Raw genomic sequence first — 26,415 nt, 5'->3', positions numbered from 1 at the left:
TGCACGTATTATGAATCCACATGTATACAGAACATACGTGTACATGTATACATATTATGAACCCATATATATACAGGCACAGGTATTATGAATGTACATGTATACATACATGTACATGTATTATGAATCCACATGTATACATACATGTACATGTATTATGAATCCAAATGTACACAGTATACATACAATAATGTATTGTATACTGTACTGTACATCCTAAAATTACAGTACATGTCATCCATGAATAATGCGACACATCAAAGGTTTTACAGCCAGACAGGTTTGTTTTCCCTGTCTGCCACCAGTGCACCCTGGCCTGTACCATTCAGTTATGGGAGTAGATACATAACATACAACTGCGAACACGCACAACCAGCCTGTCCTGTTCAGCAACTCTGCAACACTTGTTCTGCTACATTGGACTGCAGCCTCTACCGCTTCATTCTTTAAACGTTACCATGGCAACTGTAAATAACCTGGTGAAGTAGAGTAAGAGTAGCTATGGGATAAAGTGACTTGAAGGGTTAAGTATAGAGGGGAATAAAGACTGCCGAGTCAGCAAAGTTTTCTCTTGCGCAGTGGTGGTTAGCACAGTCCTGATGTAAAAGAGGAATTGTTCTACACATTTTAATGTAATGACTCCACTGACCTTATCCTTGAAAATATTTCTACATTTTTTGACAGCTATATATATGGTTCACTTCTAAAATTTTTTTAAAGAAGTATTTTTTTTTTTTCTCGCCAAAAGAATTTTACCCTAGGAAAACAAGTACTGGTACTGTAAGAATTGTTATTTCAAAATCTTGGAGATACGGTAAATTATTCTCTGATAAATATACAAGGGCACATGTACATGTATCAAGCTAGAACCAAGAATATCTGTTCTTCATGTGCAATAACTGAGAAACTAATTCTGCAGACATTGGTTCTGATGCGCTTGCCCATTTTACTTCTAATTAAATATCTAAAATGATCACACATTTACAAATCACAATTGAAGTATCATTCATACCTGCACATGCAGAGTGCATAAAGGAGGTATTAATAAAGCCACAGCCTTATACTTGTGTATGAGCCTTTCAATGCAGTGGTAGGAAACAAGCTTACTATTACATATCAACTTCTTTCACTTCAGCATCTACACACTGCAATAAGTTCAAACTTTTAAGGTAATAACAGTAATGATCCTTGATGTCACTTATGAAAAATGTCAGGCAACCCTTGTTGACATTAATACAAAAAGCACCTGTCTCGCAGCGTTCCAGAGGCACAAATGACACCTCTTTCCTTTAGAAACTTCTCAGGTCCACAAACTTTCAGCTCTTCAGTTTTCTCCATCATTTGTCTACTCTAAATAACTTTTTGCAAAACTTGATTCCCATGACACCCATGTTATAGTAAATGTGATCCGGCGATAGTTGCTTAACATTTTGGACAGGTCACATGATACAGTAGGACTTTTCTTACCTTTGGCGATAAAAGAATTCAAACTTGAAACTCCCCTACTGCTGTCTTAGCTAACTGAATAACTGAGTACACATGAACTTTGTACAAGGGTATTCCTGTACTTAGTGACAATGTTCATTTCACAGATAATGTATGACATGTTTATGCAATAACTAATAACACTTAACGTGTACAGACTTAAGCTGTCATAATGCTGCAATGAGACACCAGCACACATAGAAAATGAGTGTAAAAAAAAAAAAATGGTCCGAATAACAACTATTCAATTTCAGTTGTATCATCATGTCACTGACAAGGTATGTGGAAATAAACATGTAGTTTATTGTTTTAACCAGCTCAGATACAAAGGCCACATGACATAGTCTGACCTCGTCTCACCTTTGAACTTCGACATTTGAACCTTATCGGACAAGAATTCCACCCCAGAGCATCAGCGACAGAGCAAGGCACCACTGTGTAGATGCAAAGCACGCGTGGGTTTACCCCAGGGTACAGGGCATGACTCAATTCAGTTTTTGTCTTGGTGATAAAATTAAATCAGGAATTCCTGGCGGAGACAATGGGCGTCATCAAGCCATACTCAAGCCAATTAACCCAAAATGTCCTAAACAAGGGCTAACTTAAACCTAACTTTATAGAACGCAAACCTAGACATGTGCATGTACAGTATTAAAGGCAGGTGTTCAAACTTTGTTAATCAATGGCAAATAATATCTCTATACATTTATACTAAGTATGACCTAAGCTGATAACTATTGTGTGAAGACAAGCCCTAGGTCACCGCAGTACTCAGTAACGACACTTGAAACCTGCATGTACTCAAGGAAGAGCACTTGACTCATTCACAAACGGAACAATCTGTGGTTAGATTCTGACTAAAAATGTATACTAATATCCTATTTTCTACACATGAGGTTGTCTAACCCAGTAAAAGTGACGTGTACATGTGTGCCATATATGGACAAGGAGTAAAACATGCATCTAGTAGATCCCAAGTAATTTCTGTTCATTTCTAATTAGCTACAATGAACATCAGAAAGGTACAAATGTATGACCACGTAGTCATGTGTGACAAATTAGTTTAGAGTATATTTGTCATTTAACAAGGTTATTTTAAATAATGTATGATCTTCTGAATTGTATTCTTGGGTGGATTTGGGTTCCCAATATTGCACAAAAAATGGTGTTCTGCCTTGATCTAACCACGATCACTGCCCTGTTAAAAGGTAGGTATATAGATTTTTGGGCCATAAAGTGATGACATCATTTTGCACAGGGAAGTCATTCTGTTGTCATAATAACGTAACTCGAAAACTGCGTATTAAATGTTATGGGCAATGCTCTGCATTAGAGTGGTTATCTCAGGAAGGACTTAGGACATATAGGTTCCTGTCCCCATAATGGAGCTATTCTATCATTGCTATAGTAACTCGACAGTTAAAGGTTTTGACATGTTTGGCCAATGTGTTGACAACAAACCATTATACATTTATTTTATTCGACTGGTGTTCTACGCCATTCTCAAGAACAGTTCACTTCTACGACGGCGGGCAATACAAGACAAGAGTGGTCATACATCCATACCCATGTACATATACATGTACCTACATGTAATATCATATTTAAAATGCCATGTGGAGCCACAGTGGCTTTAACCCACAACAAATAAATTAGTATGGAATATGTTATATTCCAGCATTATATCATGTAAATAGGGAACAAATGTGTGAGCACCTGTGTCTCTCAATCCCCCAATTAAGTACATGTGTCATAGGCCATCTCTACCTAGTGAACATCTCACTTCACAGATTTCAATGGGCGCATACCTGTACTGTGAATTATAGTTCCTCTATGTGGATTTTTAAATAACCCTAGAGTCAAGTCCGATATTTCTGTTAACAGTAAGTGAAATTGCCGCACACAGCCTTCAGCAATTCTGCAATGCTGAATGGTGGCTCAAGGTGTAAATACGTCATTTTTGTTAAACTTTTAATGCAATGGTCAGGGTATCAGGTTGAGGGAATAGCCGAGACATCACGGGTCAGAAAGACAAGAATAATCCACTACAGACCATAAAGTACCCATAGATCCACAGCATTAAGATATCTATGAACACAAATCATACTCGTCTTACCTGTGTACATATAGGTACTTGCATACAAAATCAAGTGTCTGGAAATACTCTAAAATATGCAGCTAATTCTATGTATTTGTGTAAAGTTTGTGTACCACAGTAAACATGTAAAACACAAACCAGGCAGTACTCTCTTATTAACGCTACCATTACCTTCCTTCTTATCTAGCACTTAAGCCCCCCCCCCCTCCTCCAAATACTCCCCTTTCTTCATCTCTCCTCCCACACACAGCATAAAGGTTACATCAACAACTAAGGCCACACCTTGACCCCACAGGGCATACCCATCCCACCCCACGGCATATGCAGCTGGCAGATTACCAGACATACATGTTCACAGTTCAAACTTGTACTAGGATATCTTACTTCTGGGATTTCATGAAAAAGAATGACGTAACCATGAGCAAATCCTGGATACCCAAACACCCAAATGTTTGTACTGCATGTAGTACTCACTGATTAAAGTTTCAGAAACTGCTTACAGAAGCACAGAGCTGGTAAAATTCCAAACTATGACATGCGATTTACAGTAATAAGAGTTTAGGTCACCTTTGCTGGTCCAGGTTTAAGACAGAAACTCATGAATGAGGAGGATGTTCTGCTTCCCTCCCTCTGCAGGAATTGAGCATGGGGATAAATCCGTGCTTCAACATGAACATCAAACAGAGGAAATTCCAAATTTCAACACACTGACCATACTACAAAATTCTGGAGGATTTATCATATTTTAATTCACAAATGCACTTTTTATTTCTTACATGTACCTATTTAATGACACAACAATTATATGAAATTTCTTCATAATTTTAAATTTATTTCCTTTTTTTCCCATTCTATGGCATTTTTAGATTTTAATATCGAGCTGTATCAACTCCATGCATAAATCAACAGCGTAAAGAGATTTAATTACCCATTTAAGCAGTAGTCAGTAGGCCTATTCATGTTTACATGCATTTATTACTAAGAGAAAGCTTAACATGCTTGAGGTAAGAGTGAGTAATGGTACAGGAACATCTGGCGCCCATACCAGGAATACTACCATGGTTAAGTAGTAACTAAAAGACCTGGAATTAGTCACAGAACTATCCCCCCACCCACCCTCTCCTCTTAAAATTTTTGTCCCTGAGCAGCTTCCAAATTACACCTAAGATGAGTCAAGCCTCTTCAAGAGAATTTGATATGATAGCAGTTGCCTAGCCTCCCCCCTCCTTACTACTCCCCTCCTTAATGCCCTGCCCTCACTCAATCCCTTGCTCAAAAAGTGTGAAATAGACATCTTTAAGACAACTAAATAATTTCAGTGACACCCTAGTCCTACAACATTACGAAGTAGCACGGGCCTCCGTGGCTCAGTTGGTTAGCGCGCTAACGCATCTAATCACCCAGGAGCCTTTCACCAATGAGGTTGCTCTGAGTTCAAGCCCAGCTACTGCTGGCTTCCTCTCCGGCTGAAAGTGGGAAGGTCTTCAGCAACCTGCAGATGATCGTGGGTTTCCCACGGGTTCTTCCCGGTTTCCTCCGACCATAATGCTGGCCGCTGTCGTATAAGTGAAATATTCTTAAGTACGGCGTAAAACACCAGTGAAATAAATAAATAATTAAAATTACAAAGCACCATTATCTTTTTTTTCTCCTTGTGCATTTTAATGGACGTGGTATGGAAATTATGATCGCACAAACCATATACAATGTTTAAATAAGAGAGGAAACAGAGCTTTCTGCTGAGAAACTCCAAGAATCAAGAATTTTCAGACATCAGTCAAAATGTTATATCCAATCACCCCTACCCCCTTAATGCCAAGACTCACCCACCCATAACATTTAACACTAATTCATTTCACTCACAAGCTAGACAGCCCATGGCTAGTTGACTCCCCTGACTAGCTGTAACCATCCTTATCCATCTGTCACTGTTGGCTAAACCAAACAGCCTCATAACTAAGTCTAACAGTAACATTGCCCCACAACACTCCCATGGGGGACAAGAAACAGATGCCCTATGACACACTTAAAGGCAGTGGCATGTTGAAAGATGGAGGGTAAATTAACAGATAATAGCATTTCACACACCTTCAACAGACAGTTCACCCCTCATTCACTTAGCTATAACAGAAAGTCCAATGTATAACCTACCAAGATTATCTCAAGGTTTATCAATATAAAATTTCAAATATTCAAAATTGTTACCGACTTGAGATTTGTTTCATTTAGAAAGCCTGAGCTGTCATATCTTTCTACACTTTTTGAATCTCATAGTCATGTTGACACATTTCTTGAAGTTTTCTCTTTTCGTTGTTAAATCAGTTTCTAAGTCACCAAAACTGAAATTCTGTCAAAAACTCAAGAAATGAAACACATTTACATGTGCAGAATACCTGAATGTGAGCATCAAACTCTTATAGGTTACAAAGAAAATTTTCAAAAATCTACAATAAAATTCTGCTGACATGAAGAGCATACCAAAATACAATGACACCATCTCAAAAACTAGTTAATGTAATACAACCATTAATTTCCTATATATAAAAATACAGACCATACCAGTTACCCCAAATATTTGTAACAACAATACCATTTGTTTGCCTAACTGCATCTGTTCGCATTTTGTGACTATATCGTCTGCTATTGACAAACCAGTTAAATAAATCACAAGTATCAGAAGAACGGAGACAAAACAAACGCACAGAAATGAATCAAACCTAAAATTCTGAAGTGACATTTTTTTTTAACAAGAAGTATTTTTAAGGAGTGTATACATGTCGTTGTTGTAGGGCAAAGGGCTTGGCAAATATGAGGCCTCGAGGGGTTTGAAGTACTCACAAGTTCTCAGCGACCGATCCGTCGTCAACGTTATAAATTTGATGTTCAGCGACAGAATATCCAAATAAACTGTTAAGCTGCGGTCCATTTTTAATCACAGGTATCCGTGTGTCCAAATTAAATCCAAGTAAACAAGGTAGAAGTAAAACTAGCTGCACCACACTGTAGACCACTGGCTTGCCGTACACCGCCATCGCTGCCGCTTCACTAAGCGCTGTTCAATCGCTGAACTTTGACCTCAATTCCACTCGCTCTAGGATATGTGATGCGGCTTCATTGAAACATAAAGATTTCACTTCTGTGAACAATTTCTCCTCAAATAGACTTTAACCCCTAATACATTACTTGATATGACCATTAGTTTACAAATCAGCAATTTTCATTCATTTATCTTAATACTTTGGCCGCTGGTTAATGCACTCTGTAGCGCGGATGTGTTTCCGCTTGGGTGCTGTTCGGCGTCAGGTGTGGGCGGTCTGACAGTTGTTTGAGAGCCTGTTAATCATTTCTCCTGTTGAAATAATCAGACTGGGTGGCTGTTATCTTGCCAAATTTACACTCCCGCCAGTTGGTGATGATGCGTACAACTGTTAATCAGTGAAGTTGAGTCAGAGACATGTTGTCGACTTTGCTTAAACAGCATCAATCCAAGCAGAATGCGAGGAAAGATGACCAAGGTACATGTAGACGTATTTAAGTTCTATGTTCAAACGCTTCCCCTTGTTCTTTACAGTTATATATCAGCGGTTGTCACTTTATCAGTTTCTAATTCCTGGTAACTCACATTGGAGATCGACAGAGCAGAGTCTATTCGAGTTTCGCACTCATAGAAATGTCTGTACTTCATACATGCTTGTTTATAGTAAACTATTTTTAAGTTCATCAGTTGCAAACATGTAACTTGATCTGATTCGAATGAAGCAGCCACGAAAGTTACATTGTGAGATGGGATCAAGTGTGTGGTAGGATAGGTTGCTCCCTCTGTGCAGAGGAGTTGTATTTTAGTCTGGTACCTTGCCTAAAATGAAGAGTGCAGAAAAGGGAAATTTTTTTATTAAAACAAGGAAATAAACTCAAAATGTGAGCTTGCTGGTGGAATTTCTCTTAGCAAAAGACTCTCGAATACAATGCACAGTAACCAGTGACAGATGTGGATTCAGGTGTTGCTTTTATTTGAAGAGGGTCATGCGAAAAATCTGCTTCTTTGGTGACTAGCAATAGTTCGAGATTGCTGTATCATTAGATTTGGCAAAATTTTATTCGGCCAATGATGGCCTCAAAGCACCATCAAAGCGCACTCCATTTATAAACATGATGGTGTTGACTGCCCTTGACAAATATATCCAGATGTCAGTACAGCTAAGGAAATAACTGATCATCGTTGTGCTTGTGGTAAATCAACCAATGAAAAGGTATGGAACATAAGGGCTGTGAAGACAAAAGTTGACGTGCAAGTTTTGTCTCAACATCGTGTCAATTTACAATGGCAAACTACAGCAGATTTTAAATGGAGCACAATGAAAGGTGGTTTGGGGCCAGTCTGGCCGAATAAAATTTTTCTAAACCTAGTGTCGGAGTATAATCCAATGTAAACTGAGGATGTTAACTGTCACTTTGTTGTCATATCTGTAAGTCACATATTTTTGTGACAATACAGAGTTTCTCCTAGTTGCCGAGTGGTGTAACTCTCATCAAACAGTACGGTTGCAAGATTTACAGAAAGAAACAGCCCCCAAAGTGTCGGATTGATAGTCAGGAACAGTTACCGCTGTTTACACACACATTAAATTTTCCAACTGATGCCAACTGCTTGTTCATACAAATTAACTAACCTGTTCTATGGTTGGCCTACCAAAAAAATAGTCCAAGGCAGTAACACAAGTTGACCCCGATTGCCATGGTCCTTTTAGTTAGGCGAGTCTCATAATGTTCCTTAACGTCAATCCGACACATTGGGACCATTTCTCTCCGTAACTGTTGTAACTGTGTTGCTCAATGACAGTTACCCTACTCGGCAACTTGTTTTTTCCTTGCTATTGCTGGGTTTCCTCTACCAATAAACCTGGCCACTGTCATAAACAAATGTGCATGAGAGAAAACACCAGTGAAATAAATAAATGGGAGAGAATGCATGCCTTGCTATTAAGTTGTCATTACGTTAATTTTGCAGAGAAGAAGAAGAAGGCAGCTATTGCTTCTGCCACAGCTCTGAGTCACGCTCTGGTGGATCATCTCAATTATGGGTGAGGGTGAACCACCACAAGTGTTAAATCATCATCTGGACATTCATTGGAGGATTTTATACACTGGTCATTAGGGTTGTATTATGATAAAGTGTTGTGTGTCCATTTAAAGTTGTCGGGGTGGGGGTTGCTGGGCAACTGATTTCTTCTATTCCTACCCCCACCCAAAGGGCAAAAGAGAAAAGCTTTTCTAACTTTTGGCACTCTCACTTTTTATAAGGGCCTTGGTTACAATCAACAAGTCTTGTAGGATAGTTTGAGCATGGCTTCAAACAGCAAATCCAGCCCTATGTCCCCATGTCCTCAGCTTGCATGGGCAGATGTCACTGGGAATTTGACCCTTCCTGAAGGTTGTCTATATGATTGACTTCATGTAATGAATCCAAAATCAACTTTCCCAAGCTGACCTAATTATGGTATACATGTATATGTTAATATGTAAATGATCTAAAATTTTGTCCATAACTAGATTCCCAGGAGTTCTGCTCATATTTGAAAGGTGTTTTCAAGGTTTGATTAGAGATAGGATGATATCCTAGCGGAAACATTGTCCAGCAGCAAAAGTAATATATTATAGCATTTATATTTGCCAACAAAAAAAGCCCACCCTCATTTGGGAAAAGATTTAGTCATTAAGTTTTAAGGTTTAGAAAGCAATCAGAAGAACTAACAGACCAGGTTCATATTAAACTAGGGATGTTGCATTATTCATCCAGATTTACTGGGAGAATTTGCGATATATGTGTGTGTGTGGCTAAGTTTATTTTATATAACTCCAAAACTTGTTGTTGTAAAATGTGGCCTTAGAAACAAGAGAAATATGAAAGAAATCAATAACCAATAATTCAGTGAATTAATCAATCTGTTTGTGCAGGGTGGCACAGGCCTACGTTAATCAGAAAAAGTTGGACACAGAGACAAAGATCTTACAGGCAAACGCTGCTCACTTCTCCAAGCAAACTGTACAGTGGCTCAAACTGGTGGAAGATTTTAACACTGCGTTGAAGGTAAGACAACCTGAAGGGAATAACGGGAATGAGGTGGTTAGTATGTCAGTGCAGCGCAATGACCCAGGAGCCTCTCACCAATGCAGTCGCTGTGAGTTTAAGTCCAGCTTATGCTGGCTTTCTCTTCGGCTGTATGTGGGGAAGGTTTGCGACAACCTGCGTATGGTCCCGTGGGTTTCCCCGGGCTCTGCCCGGTTTTCCTCCCATCATAATTGCTGGTCGCCTTCCTATAAGTGAAGTATTCTTGAGTACAGCATGTGACAGTGACCAGCATTATGGTTGAAGGAAACCGAGCAGAAAACAATGGTTGGCATAGAAAATCATGCTGTTTGTTCAGTGGATAGATACTGCTTATATAAACAAAAGTGTTTGTGAGTGTTTGTCTTCTGTTTTGACCAGTCTTCAGTTCAAACTGAATTCATGTACAAAGACACTTTTAAGACACATGTATTTTGTACGGACATACACGTTCGTTTTCTTGATTCAGTCGAGTGTTTCCATGTAAAAACAATGATATTAATCTGGTGTAGCAACATGTCCCATAAGCAATGTAGATATGTAGTTGATCTTTTTTTTAGTAGTAAATGTTAGTGGAGGACCTCAAGAAAAATCTAATACAATACTCTGTTGATTAAGCGAGTTTAATCTAAAAGAGAAATAAAAGTAGTACTCTTATCTTTTTAATAATCAGTTATCTTTAATCATGCTACTTTTCCAACAACAGATTATAAACTGTGTTTTAGTTTGCCTCTAAAAGATAACAGATTACAATGTTCGGTGTTGTGGATATACGGTCAGCTGTCAAAGGGGAACTACTCTTACAGTCACGTTTTTGTGCGTGATGTGGGGGATAAATTCATGGCCAACAGACAACAGTGAGTTGTCCACGGCTAACTGAAAGAAAAAAAAAAACACGGGGAAACCCACGACCATCCACAGGTTGCTGGCATACCTTCCCATGTACAGCAGAGATGAAAGCCATCATGAGCTTGCACAATGAAGGTTATCCTAAATGACTAACTTGCCCATTTTTCCTCATTTTGAGAGTTCCATTCAGTTTTGAGAGGTGTTTTGTGGTTTGCTTGCAACATGGGAGGATATTTCTACTGGAAAATTGTATGTTAGAGCACCAAAAATAATATTTTGTGACATTTATTTGCTTTAAAAAACGCACTTTTGTGAGCGAAATTTTAGGTCATTTAGAGTAAGTACCATGAATATTGTTTTTGTCAGAGATGGAAGTGATAATATCTCATTCGATACTTTGCGTCTAATGAGTTATCAGTTCCACCTACATTAGACTGCTTCAGTGGCTTAGCGGTTAGAGCATGGGTTGGAGGACCAGAGAGGTTGGGTCATGCCAGAGACCTTAAAAATGATACTTGTTGGCACCCCGCCTCAGCACTAAGAGGTTAGACCAAGGAAACAGGACTGGTTGGGTTGGCGTCAGCATAATGTGACTGGGTGGGGTGTTATGTCTGGTATCTAGACACAGTATATGTAATACACACACACACACACACACAATGACTCCTTCTCATCATGTGACAGAAAAATTGTTATGTACAACGTAAAAACACCAAAGCATGCTTACATATAGTATTTATGGTATTTGACTTTCACTATGAAATATCTGCTGTACATTTATTTGATCTCATGTTTGAGACTTCTTGGTTCTTCCTTGCTTGATCCTAGGCATTTGGATAGACTGAGGTCTGGTTAGTATAGGTTCTCGTATGTGTAGTCTTATGGTGTCCGTGTTCTATAACATGTCTGTGTCCTCAGCATTGCATTTCAGTTAAGCAGCACCATTAATGTAATATGTTGACCCTTGTATCTGCTACAAGGAGGTACACGAACCATTATGATGTACAGAACTTTACAGGGAACCTTTATTTTTTGTCATGACTCCAGACTATAAACCAAAATTTCTGCATGGATTCCCATAAAAAACATCACCATTCTATTGTTTTTGTTACTATAGAACATACAACAGGTAATGTGTTTCACATCGTTAAAACTTTTGAACATGGAATCCCCAAAATCTGTTCACTTTTTTATTCGCATAAAGGTTTTCACTAGGAGCAACAGAATCTAAACAAGAATCCCTTTAGATTCTGGTAAAAACCAATGGTAATGAAGGCCTGATTTTACAAAATGACAAAAGTGAAGTACAACTTTAAAACTAACAAACACAGTCAAATTGAAATTGTTACATGGGTCATGTTAACTACATTTTCCAGGCATTTAGATTATGATAATTATTATTGGAGCATAAATTTTCTTGTGAAATGGTATATTTTCCTGTTCCATACATTATTATTTTTATTATTGTGAACAGGAGATTTGGAGATGTTGAGAACTGGGCACGCAGTATAGAGACGGACATGAGAACGATATCCAGCGCTCTGGAATACGCTTACAAAAGTATGAACAAAAGTAAAGATGAATTTACATGTAATTTGTAAATTCCGCCACCCCCACGGCTTGTGGGGGCATTGATCTGTGGGCCTTCCCCTCATAATATTGGCTGCCATTATATGAGTACAAATGTCTGAGTATGCCAGTAATCAACAATCAGATAAATGAAAGATAACTTTGTTATTTACCGTAATTATTTCATTATTTATTCACTTTATATAACCTGTTTATTCATGTTGTCATAAATAATTTAGACAGTAGTAGAAATAATTCAAGCATTTTATAATTTATGGAATGAATGATTATTTCTGAAAATATTTACTTATTCATGTAATAATTTATGTTTATGCAATTAAATAATTACAAAATTATAAATTTTTAATTTAATTATCTAATAATGTAATCCTTTGTCATGATTTAGTGTTTTTTAGTGACACTTTTGAGGTTATGGCACAAAACATCGAAATTTCAAATAAATTACTGGATACTAGTCTCTGAAGCCTAGCGCACATGGACAACATTTGTTATCAAAAATCAGATTTTGAGATCCCTGGGTCAAAAAACCGGAATACTGTTACCCCAACACGAGCGACATTTGCTATCTATTTTTTAAGGTAGCAGGGGCAAAAAACAGTCACAACGTACGCTCAAGGTTAAGTTAGCCCAAGAAGTTGTCACAGCTCCCATTTTGTGTGTACTAACCTGACTTTGTCCTAGATGCTGATTGGTTGATGTAGACGACAATGATCTCACGAGGTCCAGATGACCCGCAGATGAGAAAACTCCTGTGCTCATTTGTTTCTGGATTTTTTTATTGCCCAGAATTAAACAAGCCAAATTTTTGGATCAAATGTTCCAGACTCTGGAATTCTTGCTGTGGTTACAAGTAAATTTCAAGAATTTTTTGTTGTCTGGATCAAGAAATTTCGTTTTCGACAACAAATGTTGTGCGTGTGAACTAGGCACTTCCTATCATGCTGAGAACAGCCTGATGGTGGTCTGAACATACAACAACAACAACATCCAGAGCATTGGTGTTCTATGGGATGATGCGTTAGTTGAAAATGGATATTGAATGAATAAGTGAATAAATTTAAATGAATTGAAATTGCTGTATGATATGTTTTTGTGATTTCAGGTGAATAAACAAGACAATGATGTGATAACTTGAAAAAGTGGTGGCCAATCAAAAAAGTTGTCTGGTTGTGAAGGGATGTTTGTGTCTATGACCAGCATTTTCTGATGGATGGAATTGAAATGTACAGCTAGAGAAATTTAAGTAATTCTCTGATGCTGGCTGGAAACTGTGGTTTTCAGAAAATAACTTTAACCAGGACACTCCAAGTAACACCAAGCATTCCAAAATCGTGTGGCTGGCAGAATTGTTGTTTCAAGTTGCAAGATTTTGCAAATGTGTCATGGTGATATGCTTTATATATCGGCCTATTTTATGAGTTATTGTGACGCACATTAATTTGGTCATTAAATCCCAATTTAAATGAGGATTAAATAAGGTCTGCAGTTGTTTGGAATATAACGAACCGGGTAAAGAGTTTAAAGAATTTTAAAATGCTGCAGCGGTCTTATTTTAATGCTTTGACTTCAAGAGGCTGTACTGGAGAATTTGGGCAAAAATCAGTATGTGCAACTCCAATCAAATTTTAGCTGTTATTTTAGAATAACCCAAGTTATTGCCTTTCACAAAATATCAGCTTCATCTTGGGACTGTTATCATCGAAAATGGGTAATAAAGCTGCCAAAATTTATATGGCAGATCACATTATAACTTTTTTCAAACATTGGGACCATTTCATCACTACAAATTGTGTTGGTCCAAGACTGATATTTACTCAAAGGTAGTAATTGGAGCTGTTATTGGTAAATAGAGAAAATTTGATTTGATTAGCAAATATGTTTTTTTTGGTCAAAAATATCTGAGCCTTTTTACCAACTATAAAAGATACAAGAGATCTAAGATAAAACACATACAGTATGACCCAAAATATCTCCCATGGAGGCCAAAATAAAAACGCCACAAGTCTAAACTTGCTTTAAAATTAAAACTGTTAAAGTTTATAGAGGCTTGTGCAGTACATTATGTAATTTTGCAAAGTACTTGTCAGGCTTTAGATGTACATGTATATAACTATTAAAGATGTAAAATAAAAATCCCTGTTTCATAACGATGATATTATTTGTTTTTATCTGCATCATCAAAGTGCACATTTGTCATCTCTCTCTTAAATGGTGGTGTGCAGGAACACTCAAGTTATAACTGATAACAGTGTTAAGTTCTTGAACTAGTCTGTGACCAGTCAGTCTCTGAGCTCAGTAAGTGACCAATCCGTCTCTGAGCTCAGTATATAACCAATCGGTCTCTGAGCTCAGTAAGTGACGAATCCGTCTCTGAGCTCATAAGTTACCAATCAGCCTGTGAGCTCAGTAAGTAAGCAGTCAATCTGTGAGCTCAGTAAGCGACCAATCAGTCTCTGAGCTCAGTAAGTGACCAATCAGTCTCTAAGCTCAGTAAGTGACCAGTCAGTCTCTGAGCTCAGTAAGTGGCCAATCACTCTGAGCTCAGTAAGTAACCAATCAGTCTGTGAGCTCAGTAAGTGACCAATCATTCTCTGAGCTCAGTAAGTGACCAATCAGTCTCTGAGCTCAGTAAGTGACCAGTCAGTCTCTGAGCTCAGTAAGTGGCCAATCACTCTGAGCTCAGTAAGTAACCAATCAGTCTGTGAGCTCAGTAAGTGACCAATCAGTCTCTGGGCTCGGTAAGTAACCAATCAGTCTGAGAGCTCAGTAAGTAACTAATCAGTCTGTGAGCTCAGTAAGGTGACCAATCAGTCTGTGAGTAAGTAACTGCTTGGGGTTTAACATCGTACTCAACAATTTTTCAGTCATATGACGACGAAGGAATCCTTAGGGTGCATGTACGTGTAATGTGCCTCCTTGTTACATGACGGAAGTCCACCGCTCTTTTATTTAGTGCTGCTTCACAGAGACGACTTACCGAAGGCAAGTAAGCCGCCCCGCCCGAGCCATTATACTGAAACAAGTAAACCAGTTGTTGCACTATCCTCTTCATGCTGAACGCCAAGCGAGGAAGTTACAACTTCCTTTTTTAAAGTCTTAGGTGTGACTTGATCAAGGATTGATCCTGGATCTACCAGTCCCGGTGAGCTCAGTAGGGTGACCAATCAGTCTGTGAGCTCATTAAGGTGACCAATCAGCTAAGAGTGAGATCAAGGAGAAGACTGCAGCCATAAAAACAATGCACAATGAAAAGACTGCATAAAAATGAATGGGTAATCAGGGGAAAGGCTGCCTCCAAAAGTATCTTTACTTATTTTTACAGATTTTGTTTTCAATTAACAATAAATTGCAGTTAAATGCTCAAAACTTTGTAAGGTGGGCTCCAGCAGCAAGATACCTTGAGATCACATCTATCGTTTTCTTTCATATACACTTATAGACGAGTTATGTGAAAATATTTTTAAAGTAATCATTTAACTGAGGGGTAACATTAAGAGCCATTCCCACATGACAATATGTGTTTAGATTGGGAAAACCTTGTACCAAGAGCAGTACCAAAGTGTAATCAGTTGGTACTGCCAAGAAAAGTCCCAGCACAGCACCCTGTGCCAATAGCTTACCTTAATTCTTCTAACTTATGGGACGGATATTAGCAGTGTTGAAAGTAGAATGTTACATTTCTTTAGGAGCCTTTAGAAAAAGTAAAGATAGGAGTATGTTGTTCATCAGATTGGCTAACCATGTGAAAAAACTAACTAAATTTTGCTGCTACAATTATACATATATTGGCTAAAATGAGCAGACCAAAAACTAGTGAGTTAGTGCTTGGGGTTCAAAGTCGTACTCAACAATTTTTCAGTCATTTGACGACAAAGGAATCCTTAGAGTGCATGTAATGTGCCTCCTTTGTTGCAGGACGGATTTCCTCCGCTCTTTTATTTAGTGCTGCTTCACTGAGACGCCTTACCAAAGGAAAGTAAGCCGGCAGAGTCATTATACTGATAAGGTCAACCAGTCATTGCACTTTCCCCTTCATGGTGAATGCCAAGCGAGGTTACAACTTCCTCTTTTTAAAGTCTTAGGTGTGACCCAGGAATGATCCTGGATCTACTGCCTCCCGAAGTGGATGCTCTACCAACTGTGCTTTCGGGGCCTGTCCCAAAAATTAGACAAAACACACGCCATATGTGTGTCTCCCTAGCACTTCTGTTGATGGGGAAACCTCCTTAACAGCATTATGATGTTTATCTTTTTATATTCTTTTTTATTTTAGCAATCTTTCTATCAGTTGTAAGAAAAGAACACATTTATACATGTACAACCTATACCTTAAATGGAAGAGCTATACTTAAGGTTAAATAAAACATCTTAATTTTCTTATTTCAGTATTTAATAGTCTAACAATGAGGGCTTAGAAGTCTACTTTAGGCTGCCATTTTATCAGATGACATACATCATCGTGCTTAGCTTTGTCCTGTAGCTCTTCAAGGCATGGCATTCTAGACGCAGTTTGGCAGCCTACTGCCACAAATGTAGGCATGATGCTGCCCTCTAGTACATCACAAACTCTTTCTTTTTAGAGTTGACTTTCACAGACCTTAAAATCCACGAAATGTGCATTAATGATATTGTAGAGGTAAACCCTAAAGCACACTGACGTCACAATGAATATTCAAAGGAATGGAGGCTTTCCATTGGACAAGCCTAAAATGTGGACGGACTTTCAATGTGGCTCGAATCAGTGGATTTTATAGAAAATTACGATATTTAAAATTATTTTTCTCTCTTACGAAACCTTAAAAAGTCTTTAACAGAAAGCAGAATTATACACAGTTCCTTCACTTAAGGTACAGTTTGTATAAATGTGTTCTTTTCTTAAAAGAATCAACGACTCTTTCATCATGTTTCAGGGTGAGAAAAGTATAAACCACATTTATAGCATTGCAGGAAACTGAGCAAGGATGTGCAAGATGGCATGTTGCTATGAAGACACGAAACAAAAAATCTACAAGCACACTATAAACAGAGAACAAGCATTTTCTGGGGCTGACCAAATAAAAAAAATCTCAAAACATTTTCCATAACATCATATGAATTAATTTCATTTTGCTGTTCAAGCCATTTCATACGCACAGTCACACACATGAAGTTATTTATTTATTTGTTGGTTTTCCAAGCTCCACTGAAGAATATTTCACTTATAGGACGGCGGCCAGAATTATGGTGGAAGGAAAACTGGCAGGGCCCAGGAAAAACCCACGCCCATCTGCAGGTTGCTGGCAGACCTCTACACCTATGACCGTAGAGTAAACCAGCATTAGCAGGATTTGAACTCAAAGCAACTGCACTGGTGAGAGGCTGCTGGGTCAGAGTTCTGTGCTAGCATGCTAGGCATTGGTCATGCATGCACCAACAAAAATGAATAAAACATGTCAGAAGTACCCTAATTCTTCAAACTTTTCGACCACAACTGCAACCAATATTTTATCGGGGTATAGGGAGATGATTTGTACAGTTTTATGAAGTTTGCATCTATATTGACACAAACAAATCATTTTTGGCGTCATTTTCCTAAAACGTGTATGCATAAATTCCACTGGTAAAAGTGCATTGGAGGTCAAAATGGTTGAAGACTTACAGAACATTGTCGTCAATTGGCTTTGAAAACTGATGACTGTCACACCAAACATTACCTTCCTACATACACATCAGTGAATAAAACAATGGTGGGTATTTGTCATTCCTCCTACAAATAGCAAACCCACGATCTCTACATCAGATTATTAACACCCTCCTCCTTGAAGCCATCAAACTCAGTGTAGCAACTAATACATGTGATGGGTTATCCCCCTTTATTTATGACCCGCTGACTAACAAACATGGCAACACCTTCTAAACATGTGTTGCTGTGGTAGTTACAATGAACTTTGTCTCTGACTCCTTCATACAAGCAACCCCAGGGCTCGCTTGCACGAAGCCCTCTTAGAGTTAAGAGCGCATAACTACCATGGCGACATGATGCCTACAGTGCTGGTTGCCATGGTGACGTTAAGAGGGCTTCCAGCAATTGGGCCTAAATCAGTACATCGCTTATATGTAGTACAATTAGAAACTGTCACTCCTGCCTCATGGGTATATTTGTATTCTACGTCATGAGCGGGTTTGAAGAATTTTCAGTCTATCCTCATGGTAAGGTGGTAGTTCAGTGTAATTGAATAGGAGAGTTTCGAGTTGGAACTCTTTTGCCATCAAAGGTAAAAACAGTCCTACAGTGTCATGTGACTGTGAAAAGTGTTAGGCACCGTTTGTTGACATTAATTTACTGACTGACGCTGTGGCAGAGGCACAAATCACACCTCTGTCCTTTAGGAACTTCTCAAGTTCACAAACATTCAGCAACTCATGTTTCTCCACCGTTCGTCTGGTCTAAATTACTTTTTATGAAACTTGTGGTAAAATATAGTTGCCTAACATTTCTGACTTGATACAGCTGGTCTTCTTCTGCCTTTGTTGAAATACAGCTTTGGTCACCCTTGAATTATTCCACCATACCTAAAATTCTGCTATTCATGGCATAGACTGGACTTTCCTATGTCTGACACCAGCAACAAGTCTGTACCCTTTTAAACATAAGTACATAAGTAGTACATAATCACAGGTCTGTATGCCAGTTTTTTAAACACCTGTGATGAGTTATCCCCCTTCATCATAGTCAGGACTGAGATGAAAGAGCACTCCTTCCTTATGGCCAAGTCTGTATAACATTTTATAAACCCAATGTGATGAATAAGCACTCCTTCCTTCTGTCCAAGTCTGTATAACGTTTTAAAAACCCATTGTGTTCAATAAGCACTCCTTCCTTCTGTCCAAGTCTGTATAACATCTTATAAACCCAATGTCATGAGTTAGCACTCCTTCCTTATGTCCAAGTCTGTATAACATTTTATAAACCCACTGTGATGAACAAGCACTCCTTCCTTATGACCTGGTCTGTATAACATTTTATAAGCCCAATGTCATGCGTTAGCACTCCTTCCTTATGACCTGCTCTGTATAACATCTTATAAACGCACTGTGATGAATAAACACTCCTTCCTTATGTCCTGGTCTGTGTAACATTTTATAAACCCATTGTGACGAACAAGCACTCCTTCCTTATGACCTGGTCTGTATAACATCTTATAAACCCAATGTCATGAGTAAGCACTCCTTCCTTATGTCCAAGTCTGTATAACATTTTATAAACCCAATGTGACAAATAAGCACTCCTTCCTTATGTCCTGGTCTATATAACATTTTATAAACCCAATGTCATGAGTTAGCACTCCTTCCTTATGTCCTGGTCTGTATAACATTATATAAACCCAATGTCATCAGTTAGCACTCCTTCCTTATGGCCTGGTCTGTATAAAATTTTATAAACCCAATGTCATCAGTTAGCACTCCTTCCTTATGTCCAAGTCTGTATGACATCTTATAAACCCACTGTCATGAGTTAGCACTCCTTCCTTATGTCCAAGTCTGTATGACATCTTATAAACCCAATGTCATGAGTTAGCACTCCTTCCTTATGACCTGGTCTGTATGACATCTTATAAACCCAATGTCATGAGTTAGCACTCCTTCCTTATGACCTGGTCTGTATAACATTTTATAAACCCAATGTCATGAGTTAGCACTCCTTCCTTATGTCCTGGTCTGTATAACATTTTATAAACCCAATGTCATGAGTTAGCACTCCTTCCTTATGGCCTGGTCTGTATAAAATTTTATAAACCCAATGTCATCAGTTAGCACTCCTTCCTTATGTCCAAGTCTGTATGACATCTTATAAACCCACTGTCATGAGTTAGCACTCCTTCCTTATGTCCAAGTCTGTATGACATCTTATAAACCCACTGTCATGAGTTAGCACTCCTTCCTTATGGCCTGGTCTGTATAACATCTTATAAACCCAATGTCATGAGTTAGCACTCCTTCCTTATGACCTGGTCTGTATAACATTTTATAAACCCACTGTCATGAGTTAGCACTCCTTCCTTATGGCCTGGTCTGTATAACATCTTATCAACCCAATGTCATAAGTTAGCACTCCTTCCTTATGCCCAAGTCTGTATGACATCTTATAAACCCACTGTCATGAGTCAGCACTCCTTCCTTATGACCTGGTCTGTATAACATTTTATAAACCCATTGTGACGAACAAGCACTCCTTCCTTATGACCTGGTCTGTATAACATCTTATAAACCCAATGTCATGAGTAAGCACTCCTTCCTTATGTCCAAGTCTGTATAACATTTTATAAACCCAATGTGACAAATAAGCACTCCTTCCTTATGTCCTGGTCTATATAACATTTTATAAACCCAATGTCATAAGTTAGCACTCCTTCCTTATGTCCTGGTCTGTATAACATTTTATAAACCCAATGTCATCAGTTAGCACTCCTTCCTTATGGCCTGGTCTGTATAAAATTTTATAAACCCAATGTCATCAGTTAGCACTCCTTCCTTATGTCCAAGTCTGTATGACATCTTATAAACCCACTGTCATGAGTTAGCACTCCTTCCTTATGTCCAAGTCTGTATGACATCTTATAAACCCAATGTCATGAGTTAGCACTCCTTCCTTATGACCTGGTCTGTATGACATCTTATAAACCCAATGTCATGAGTTAGCACTCCTTCCTTATGACCTGGTCTGTATAACATTTTATAAACCCAATGTCATGAGTTAGCACTCCTTCCTTATGTCCTGGTCTGTATAACATTATATAAACCCAATGTCATCAGTTAGCACTCCTTCCTTATGGCCTGGTCTGTATAAAATTTTATAAACCCAATGTCATCAGTTAGCACTCCTTCCTTATGTCCAAGTCTGTATGACATCTTATAAACCCACTGTCATGAGTTAGCACTCCTTCCTTATGTCCAAGTCTGTATGACATTTTATAAACCCACTGTCATGAGTTAGCACTCCTTCCTTATGGCCTGGTCTGTATAACATCTTATCAACCCAATGTCATAAGTTAGCACTCCTTCCTTATGCCCAAGTCTGTATGACATCTTATAAACCCACTGTCATGAGTCAGCACTCCTTCCTTATGTCCTGGTCTGTATAACATTTTATAAACCCACTGTCATGAGTCAGCACTCCTTCCTTATGACCTGGTCTGTATAACATTTTATAAACCCAATGTCATGAGTTAGCACTCCTTCCTTATGACCTGATCTGTATAACATCTTATAAACCCAATGTCATGAGTTAGCACTCCTTCCTTATGACCTGGTCTGTATAAAATTTTATTAACCCAATGTCATGAGTTAGCACTCCTTCCTTATGTCCAAGTCTGTGTGACATCTTATAAACCCAATGTCATGAGTTAGCACTCCTTCCTTATGCCCAAGTCTGTATGACATCTTATAAACCCACTGTCATGAGTCAGCACTCCTTCCTTATGACCTGGTCTGTATAACATTTTATAAACCCACTGTCATGAGTCAGCACTCCTTCCTTATGCCCAAGTCTGTATGACATCTTATAAACCCACTGTCATGAGTTAGCACTCCTTCCTTATGACCTGGTCTGTATAACATCTTATAAACCCAATGTCATGAGTTAGCACTCCTTCCTTATGGCCTGGTCTGTATAAAATTTTATAAACACAATGTCATGAGTTAGCACTCCTTCCTTATGGCCTGGTCTGTATAACATTTTATAAACCCAATGTCATGAGTTAGCACTCCTTCCTTATGTCCAAGTCTGTATGACATCTTATAAACCCACTGTCATGAGTTCGCACTCCTTCCTTATGCCCAAGTCTGTATGACATCTTATAAACCCAATGTCATGAGTTAGCACTCCTTCCTTATGACCTGGTCTGTATAACATCTTATAAACCCAATGTCATGAGTTAGCACTCCTTCCTTATGACCTGGTCTGTATAACATGTTATAAACCCAATGTCATGAATAAGATAATTTGATAATTCACCTGCTCAGTTTTATTCAAATCAAATCCTAATAAATGATCACCTTTATCCTCTGCACTTTCAATCCCCAAACTTAAGTTCTAAGTCATCAATTTCTGCCTGTATTGCTTTCTTTTTGCTGATCTTTTCAACTTGCTCTGGAGCAGGCTTTAACTCACCAGAGTCTACTTTTGCTTCTAAGTCCTCTATTTGTCGCAGTTTTTTCTTCAGATTTTTAACTTTCTTCATGGCCTCTGCCTTAGGATCACCGGCAGTTTTATTGGTGTCTACCACTTTGTTCATCTGTTCCTCAAAGCTTATTTTAGCCACAGACTGAGAGACCTGATCAACCCCTTCAGCTTCTCGCTGCTGTCTCTTCTTTTCTTTCCTCTTGGCATTTTTCTTGGCAGCTTTTGACATGGATGAAGTATCTGGTTTGGTGTCATCCACATACATCCCAGGGGGCAGGCTTGGTTTACTCTTCATCCACTGCACACCTTTATTCTCATACCTGGATAAAAAAAAAATAAAAAAAAAAACATGATAACACATAATGGTGAACACATTTATTAACATACCTGAAAAGAAAAAAAAAATAGTTGTAGTTACACCTGTATCAAGGATTTATTATCACAAATCTTTTTAACAGGCTAGTCTGCCTTCAACATTCTGGGTCTGTACACTGAACCTACAATGTTCAGATGTCCACAACAGTTTCTGACATACAATCCAATTTTCTTCACATTTCAAAAAGAGCTCAGTGAAAGAAGTCTAATTTTTGAGTACATTTTATAAAGGAAATCCAGATTAACTTAATCATTAGTCTTCTTTATTGATTGATTTATTTATTTGATTGGTGTTTTACGCCGTACTCAAGAATATTTCACTTATATGACGGCGGCCAGCATTATGGTGGGTGGAAACCGGGAAGAGCCGGGGGGAAACCCACGACCATCCGCAGGTTGCTGTCAGATCTTCCCACTTACGGCCGGAGAGGAAGCCAGCATGAGCTGGACTTGAACTCACAGCGACTGCATTGGTGAGAGACCCCTGGGTCATTGCTCTGCGCTAGTGTACTAACCAACTGAGTTTTCTTTATTGCAAAGGCTTTGTAAGGAAAGTATCCTAAATAACAATAAATTTCCTCCATAACTAACTTGTCCATTTTCCTGATTCTGAAAGTTCTATTGATTGTAGAAAGGCGTTTTGAGGTTTGTTTGGAAGCTGGGATGATATTATACTGGAAACTGTTTCAGTATGTTTCAGAAAGTTTCAACACAGAAAATACTATTTTGTTACATTAGTCTACAAATGAACTTTTGTGGGCGAAATTTTAGTTCATTCAAGCTCGCTCTTTGTTTGAGGCCACTACAATTTCTCAGGAGTTTGCATCTTCACAACTTACTTTCTTCTAAATTTATTCATTTATTTGATTGGTGTTTTACGCCATACTCTAGAATATTTCACTTACACAATGGTGGCCCGCATTATGGTTGGAGGAGACCACGCAGAGCATGGGAGAAACTCACGCCTACCCACAGGTTAGAGGCAGACCTTCCCACATTTGGCCGAAGAGAAAGCCAACATGAGCTGGACATGAACTCACAGCGACAGCATTGGTGGGAGGCTCCTGGGTCATTGCATTGTGCTGGCGTGCTAACCCTCTGGGCCACAAAGGCCCACAATTTTCTTCATATCTCAAAAAAAAGCACGATGACAGCACTCTGCTTTTCTATTATATTTTTATCACGGAAATCCAGATTAACTTTAAATAATCATTATCATTTAACCGTCGTATTCATTGCAAAGGCTTTGTATGGAAGCAGCTGTTTATTTAAGGGCGCTACAATTTATCAGAAGTATATATCTGTACAAAACATCAACTTTCTTCTAAATGGCCAGTACCCTAATTCTCTGCTTTGATGTCATAACCACTCTGAGCTAATCACCACAACACCTTTTCGTCACATTCCTAAAGATCAGGGGATGATCCCACAAAGCCATTTCTGACTTAAATCAAAATTTGAAATACGATCTCAAACCTTATTTTTGAGTTTCAGAAATTAAAACTTTGACCCCCCCCCCCCCCCTTCAATGTGATCTTAAGACAAATGTGTCCAAATTTCAACTTCCAGTAGCAAAAACTAAGCATCGTACAGGGTTTTTAAGTTTTGACCAAAGTCAGAAAGTACTTTGTGGATTCAGCCCCTGGAGGTGGAAACGAAGTGAATTTAACCCAGGTGAAAAAGATTTTAGCATTTATTTATTTGGTGTTTCACACGTAGTCAAGAATATTTCACTTACATCACAATGACCAGCATTATGGTGGGAGGAAACTAAGCTCAGACGAAACCCACAACCATCTGCAGTTTGCTGCAGACCTTCCCACTTACAGCCAGAGATGAAGGCAGCATGAGCTGGACTTGAACTCGCAGCCATCGCAATGCTGATAGGCTCCTGGATCATTGCGTTACGCTGACATGCTACCCCCTCAGTGATGGAGGCCCCCATATCTAGTTTTATTAAGGCCCTACATTTTGACTTACACAGGCATTTCTTCCTGAGGGACATAACCTTCTTTGACTTTCCGAGGTTTTCTCCAGGTTCCATCTGGTCGTCTTGAGGCAGGGATAAATACCTCTCCTTGAAAAACAAATTTAAACGTTAACAAGGTATCATAACATAGAAGGCTGATATCGTTTTGTACATTTAAACAATTTGTGTCATGCACAAGTAACTGTAATATTAAAGTCAAATGGTTGTGGCACTTAAATCCATCCTTAAGTGGCAGGGAGATGGTATGACATGGATTTGACAAACTAGAAACATGTGAAAAGGTAAACAGAGGTTAATTTGCACCACAAGCTGTTATTCACATCACACTGTGCATCCGATAAATCAATAAAGTAAATATAACATAAGTGTCTCCATAGACATACTGGAGACATATTTGATAGACAATTTTTGTCTCAAATTCCATGAAACACTGCCACGGAAATGCATCAGGCTTTCAAATGGAGCATGCTCTGACGTTAGTTTGGGGCCATCCTACTTCCTAGGCCAAACAAAATTTTGCCAAACCTACCGTCAGAGTAGCTCTATGGGACTGTGTTTATGTAGAAACATATGGATGCACTGACTTTTCAGTGAGCTGTCCTCAACACACTGTTGTTGTCTGCTCCATGACGTGGTTGTCGTGTCCATTTTTGCATCCGATGATATGATGAACACCTTGCAAACGTGCCTTGGACCAAAACTTCTCTGTGTACATGACTAACACAGCTCATCCATTTGTTTGCATGGCAATACTTGTAGACAGCCAGCCACGCCTTTGGTCTTTTCTGCCTCCATATGGGGTAATGTGAGAAATAGAGAAATTCCAATTTTTGTGGAGTCATTATACCGAAATTTCAAAAATGGCGCATGAATCACAGATGATGCTGGTATGTCATGTTTTGGTCTAGAGCACTTGCAAGGCGAATCACATCACTTAACTAGCATACATCAGACGCACAAATGGATAGGGATTACCGACAACCACGTCATGCAGCGGACAACAACAGTGTGCTGAACACTGCACAGTGAGGACCGTGGAGTGCAGGGTAAGTCAGTGCCTGCACAAAGGGCTATGTTTCCATGTGAACATTGTCCCGTAGAGCTACTGTCAGAGCAATTTCGGACTAAGTCTCTCAAATCATTCACAGGTACGTTTCCTAAAAATACGACTGTGTGATTTCCCCTCTTATTAAAGGCATATAGTGAATTAATACAAGAGGCATAATCCCTGGTTAGAGCCTCGGGGTCTTAATCTCACGAAATATGGACACTTGTCAATGTGGCATATATTTAAGTTTGGAATCCACAATGCCTTTTACATGATGAATCCACAGTTAGTTACACGTGCAGACAGAGGGTAAATGTTTTCTGTATAATTTGTAAGTGTTTTCGGAGACAATTTACCCGTTGTATCATCTCGTACCACCCCATCCCGTTCCAGAGAATTTGCAGTCGCCATGTTGAAAAACGTGTTTTCAGACAAAAAGATTTCTTACCAAGGGACATAACTATGTCACCAACACTAATTTTGCTTATATATGTACTTTACAGTCGCAGTGAGTTCAAGTCCAGCTCATGCGGGCTTCCTCTCCGGCCGTACGTTCTTAGGTCTGTCAGCAACCTGCGGATGGTTGTGGGTTTCCCCCAGGCTCTGCCCGGTTTCCATAATGCTGGCCACCGTCGTATAAGTGAAATATTCTTGAGTACGGCGTAAAATACCAATCAAATAAGTAAATATAGATGTACTTCTAGAAGAAGCT

The 26,415-nt window shown here is 38.8% G+C and overlaps 3 protein-coding genes across 3 annotated transcripts in view; 1 reads left to right on the top strand and 2 right to left on the bottom strand.

The window, feature by feature from the left end:
- Positions 1 to 6,615, bottom strand: part of LOC135478239 (integrin alpha-PS1-like) — a 59,451-nt gene extending 52,836 nt beyond the window's left edge. The window contains exon 1 of the mRNA XM_064758511.1: positions 6,422 to 6,615. Within this exon, the coding sequence (XP_064614581.1) occupies positions 6,422 to 6,615 (194 nt within the window). The remainder of the gene's footprint in view (positions 1 to 6,421) is intronic.
- Positions 6,616 to 6,885: 270 nt separating this feature from the next.
- LOC135478238 (biogenesis of lysosome-related organelles complex 1 subunit 1-like) lies at positions 6,886 to 13,238 on the top strand. The gene is made up of 6 exons (XM_064758510.1): positions 6,886 to 7,098; positions 8,592 to 8,664; positions 9,539 to 9,671; positions 10,470 to 10,546; positions 12,013 to 12,110; positions 13,231 to 13,238. Exons 1-6 carry the CDS (start codon positions 7,038 to 7,040, stop codon positions 13,236 to 13,238), a joined length of 450 nt encoding a protein of 149 aa, XP_064614580.1. The 5' UTR covers positions 6,886 to 7,037.
- Positions 13,239 to 21,995: 8,757 nt separating this feature from the next.
- LOC135478011 (partner of Y14 and mago-like) lies at positions 21,996 to 26,114 on the bottom strand. The gene is made up of 3 exons (XM_064758262.1): positions 26,060 to 26,114; positions 24,646 to 24,742; positions 21,996 to 22,610 (listed from the first exon to the last, which is right to left on the bottom strand). The coding sequence occupies exons 1-3, from the start codon at positions 26,112 to 26,114 to the stop codon at positions 22,181 to 22,183; spliced, it is 582 nt and encodes a 193-aa protein (XP_064614332.1). The 3' UTR covers positions 21,996 to 22,180.
- Between the last annotated feature and the right edge of the window lie 301 nt (positions 26,115 to 26,415).

The sequence above is a fragment of the Liolophura sinensis genome, chromosome 11, assembly GCF_032854445.1.
Source record: "Liolophura sinensis isolate JHLJ2023 chromosome 11, CUHK_Ljap_v2, whole genome shotgun sequence".
Taxonomy (NCBI): Eukaryota; Metazoa; Mollusca; class Polyplacophora; order Chitonida; family Chitonidae; genus Liolophura; species Liolophura sinensis.
Note: the sequence above shows the minus strand (reverse complement) of the source record. Positions and strands in the feature narration are given on the sequence as shown.

What these genes read in the sequence shown, in the direction of transcription:
- LOC135478238 (XM_064758510.1), top strand. Translation starts at nt 7,038, where the DNA reads ATGTTGTCGACTTTGCTTAAACAGCATCAATCCAAGCAGAATGCGAGG. An exon ending in GTGGATCATCTCAATTATGG is followed by an intron (nt 8,665 to 9,538) that starts GTGAGGGTGAAC and finishes CTGTTTGTGCAG; the next exon opens with GGTGGCACAGGCCTACGTTA. An exon ending in TTCATGGCCAACAGACAACA is followed by an intron (nt 10,547 to 12,012) that starts GTGAGTTGTCCA and finishes TATTGTGAACAG; the next exon opens with GAGATTTGGAGATGTTGAGA.
- LOC135478011 (XM_064758262.1), bottom strand. Translation starts at nt 26,114, where the DNA reads ATGGCGACTGCAAATTCTCTGGAACGGGATGGGGTGGTACGAGATGAT. An exon ending in GGTACGAGATGATACAACGG is followed by an intron (nt 24,743 to 26,059) that starts GTAAATTGTCTC and finishes TTGTTTTTCAAG; the next exon opens with GAGAGGTATTTATCCCTGCC. An exon ending in CCTCAGGAAGAAATGCCTGT is followed by an intron (nt 22,611 to 24,645) that starts GTAAGTCAAAAT and finishes TTTTTTATCCAG; the next exon opens with GTATGAGAATAAAGGTGTGC.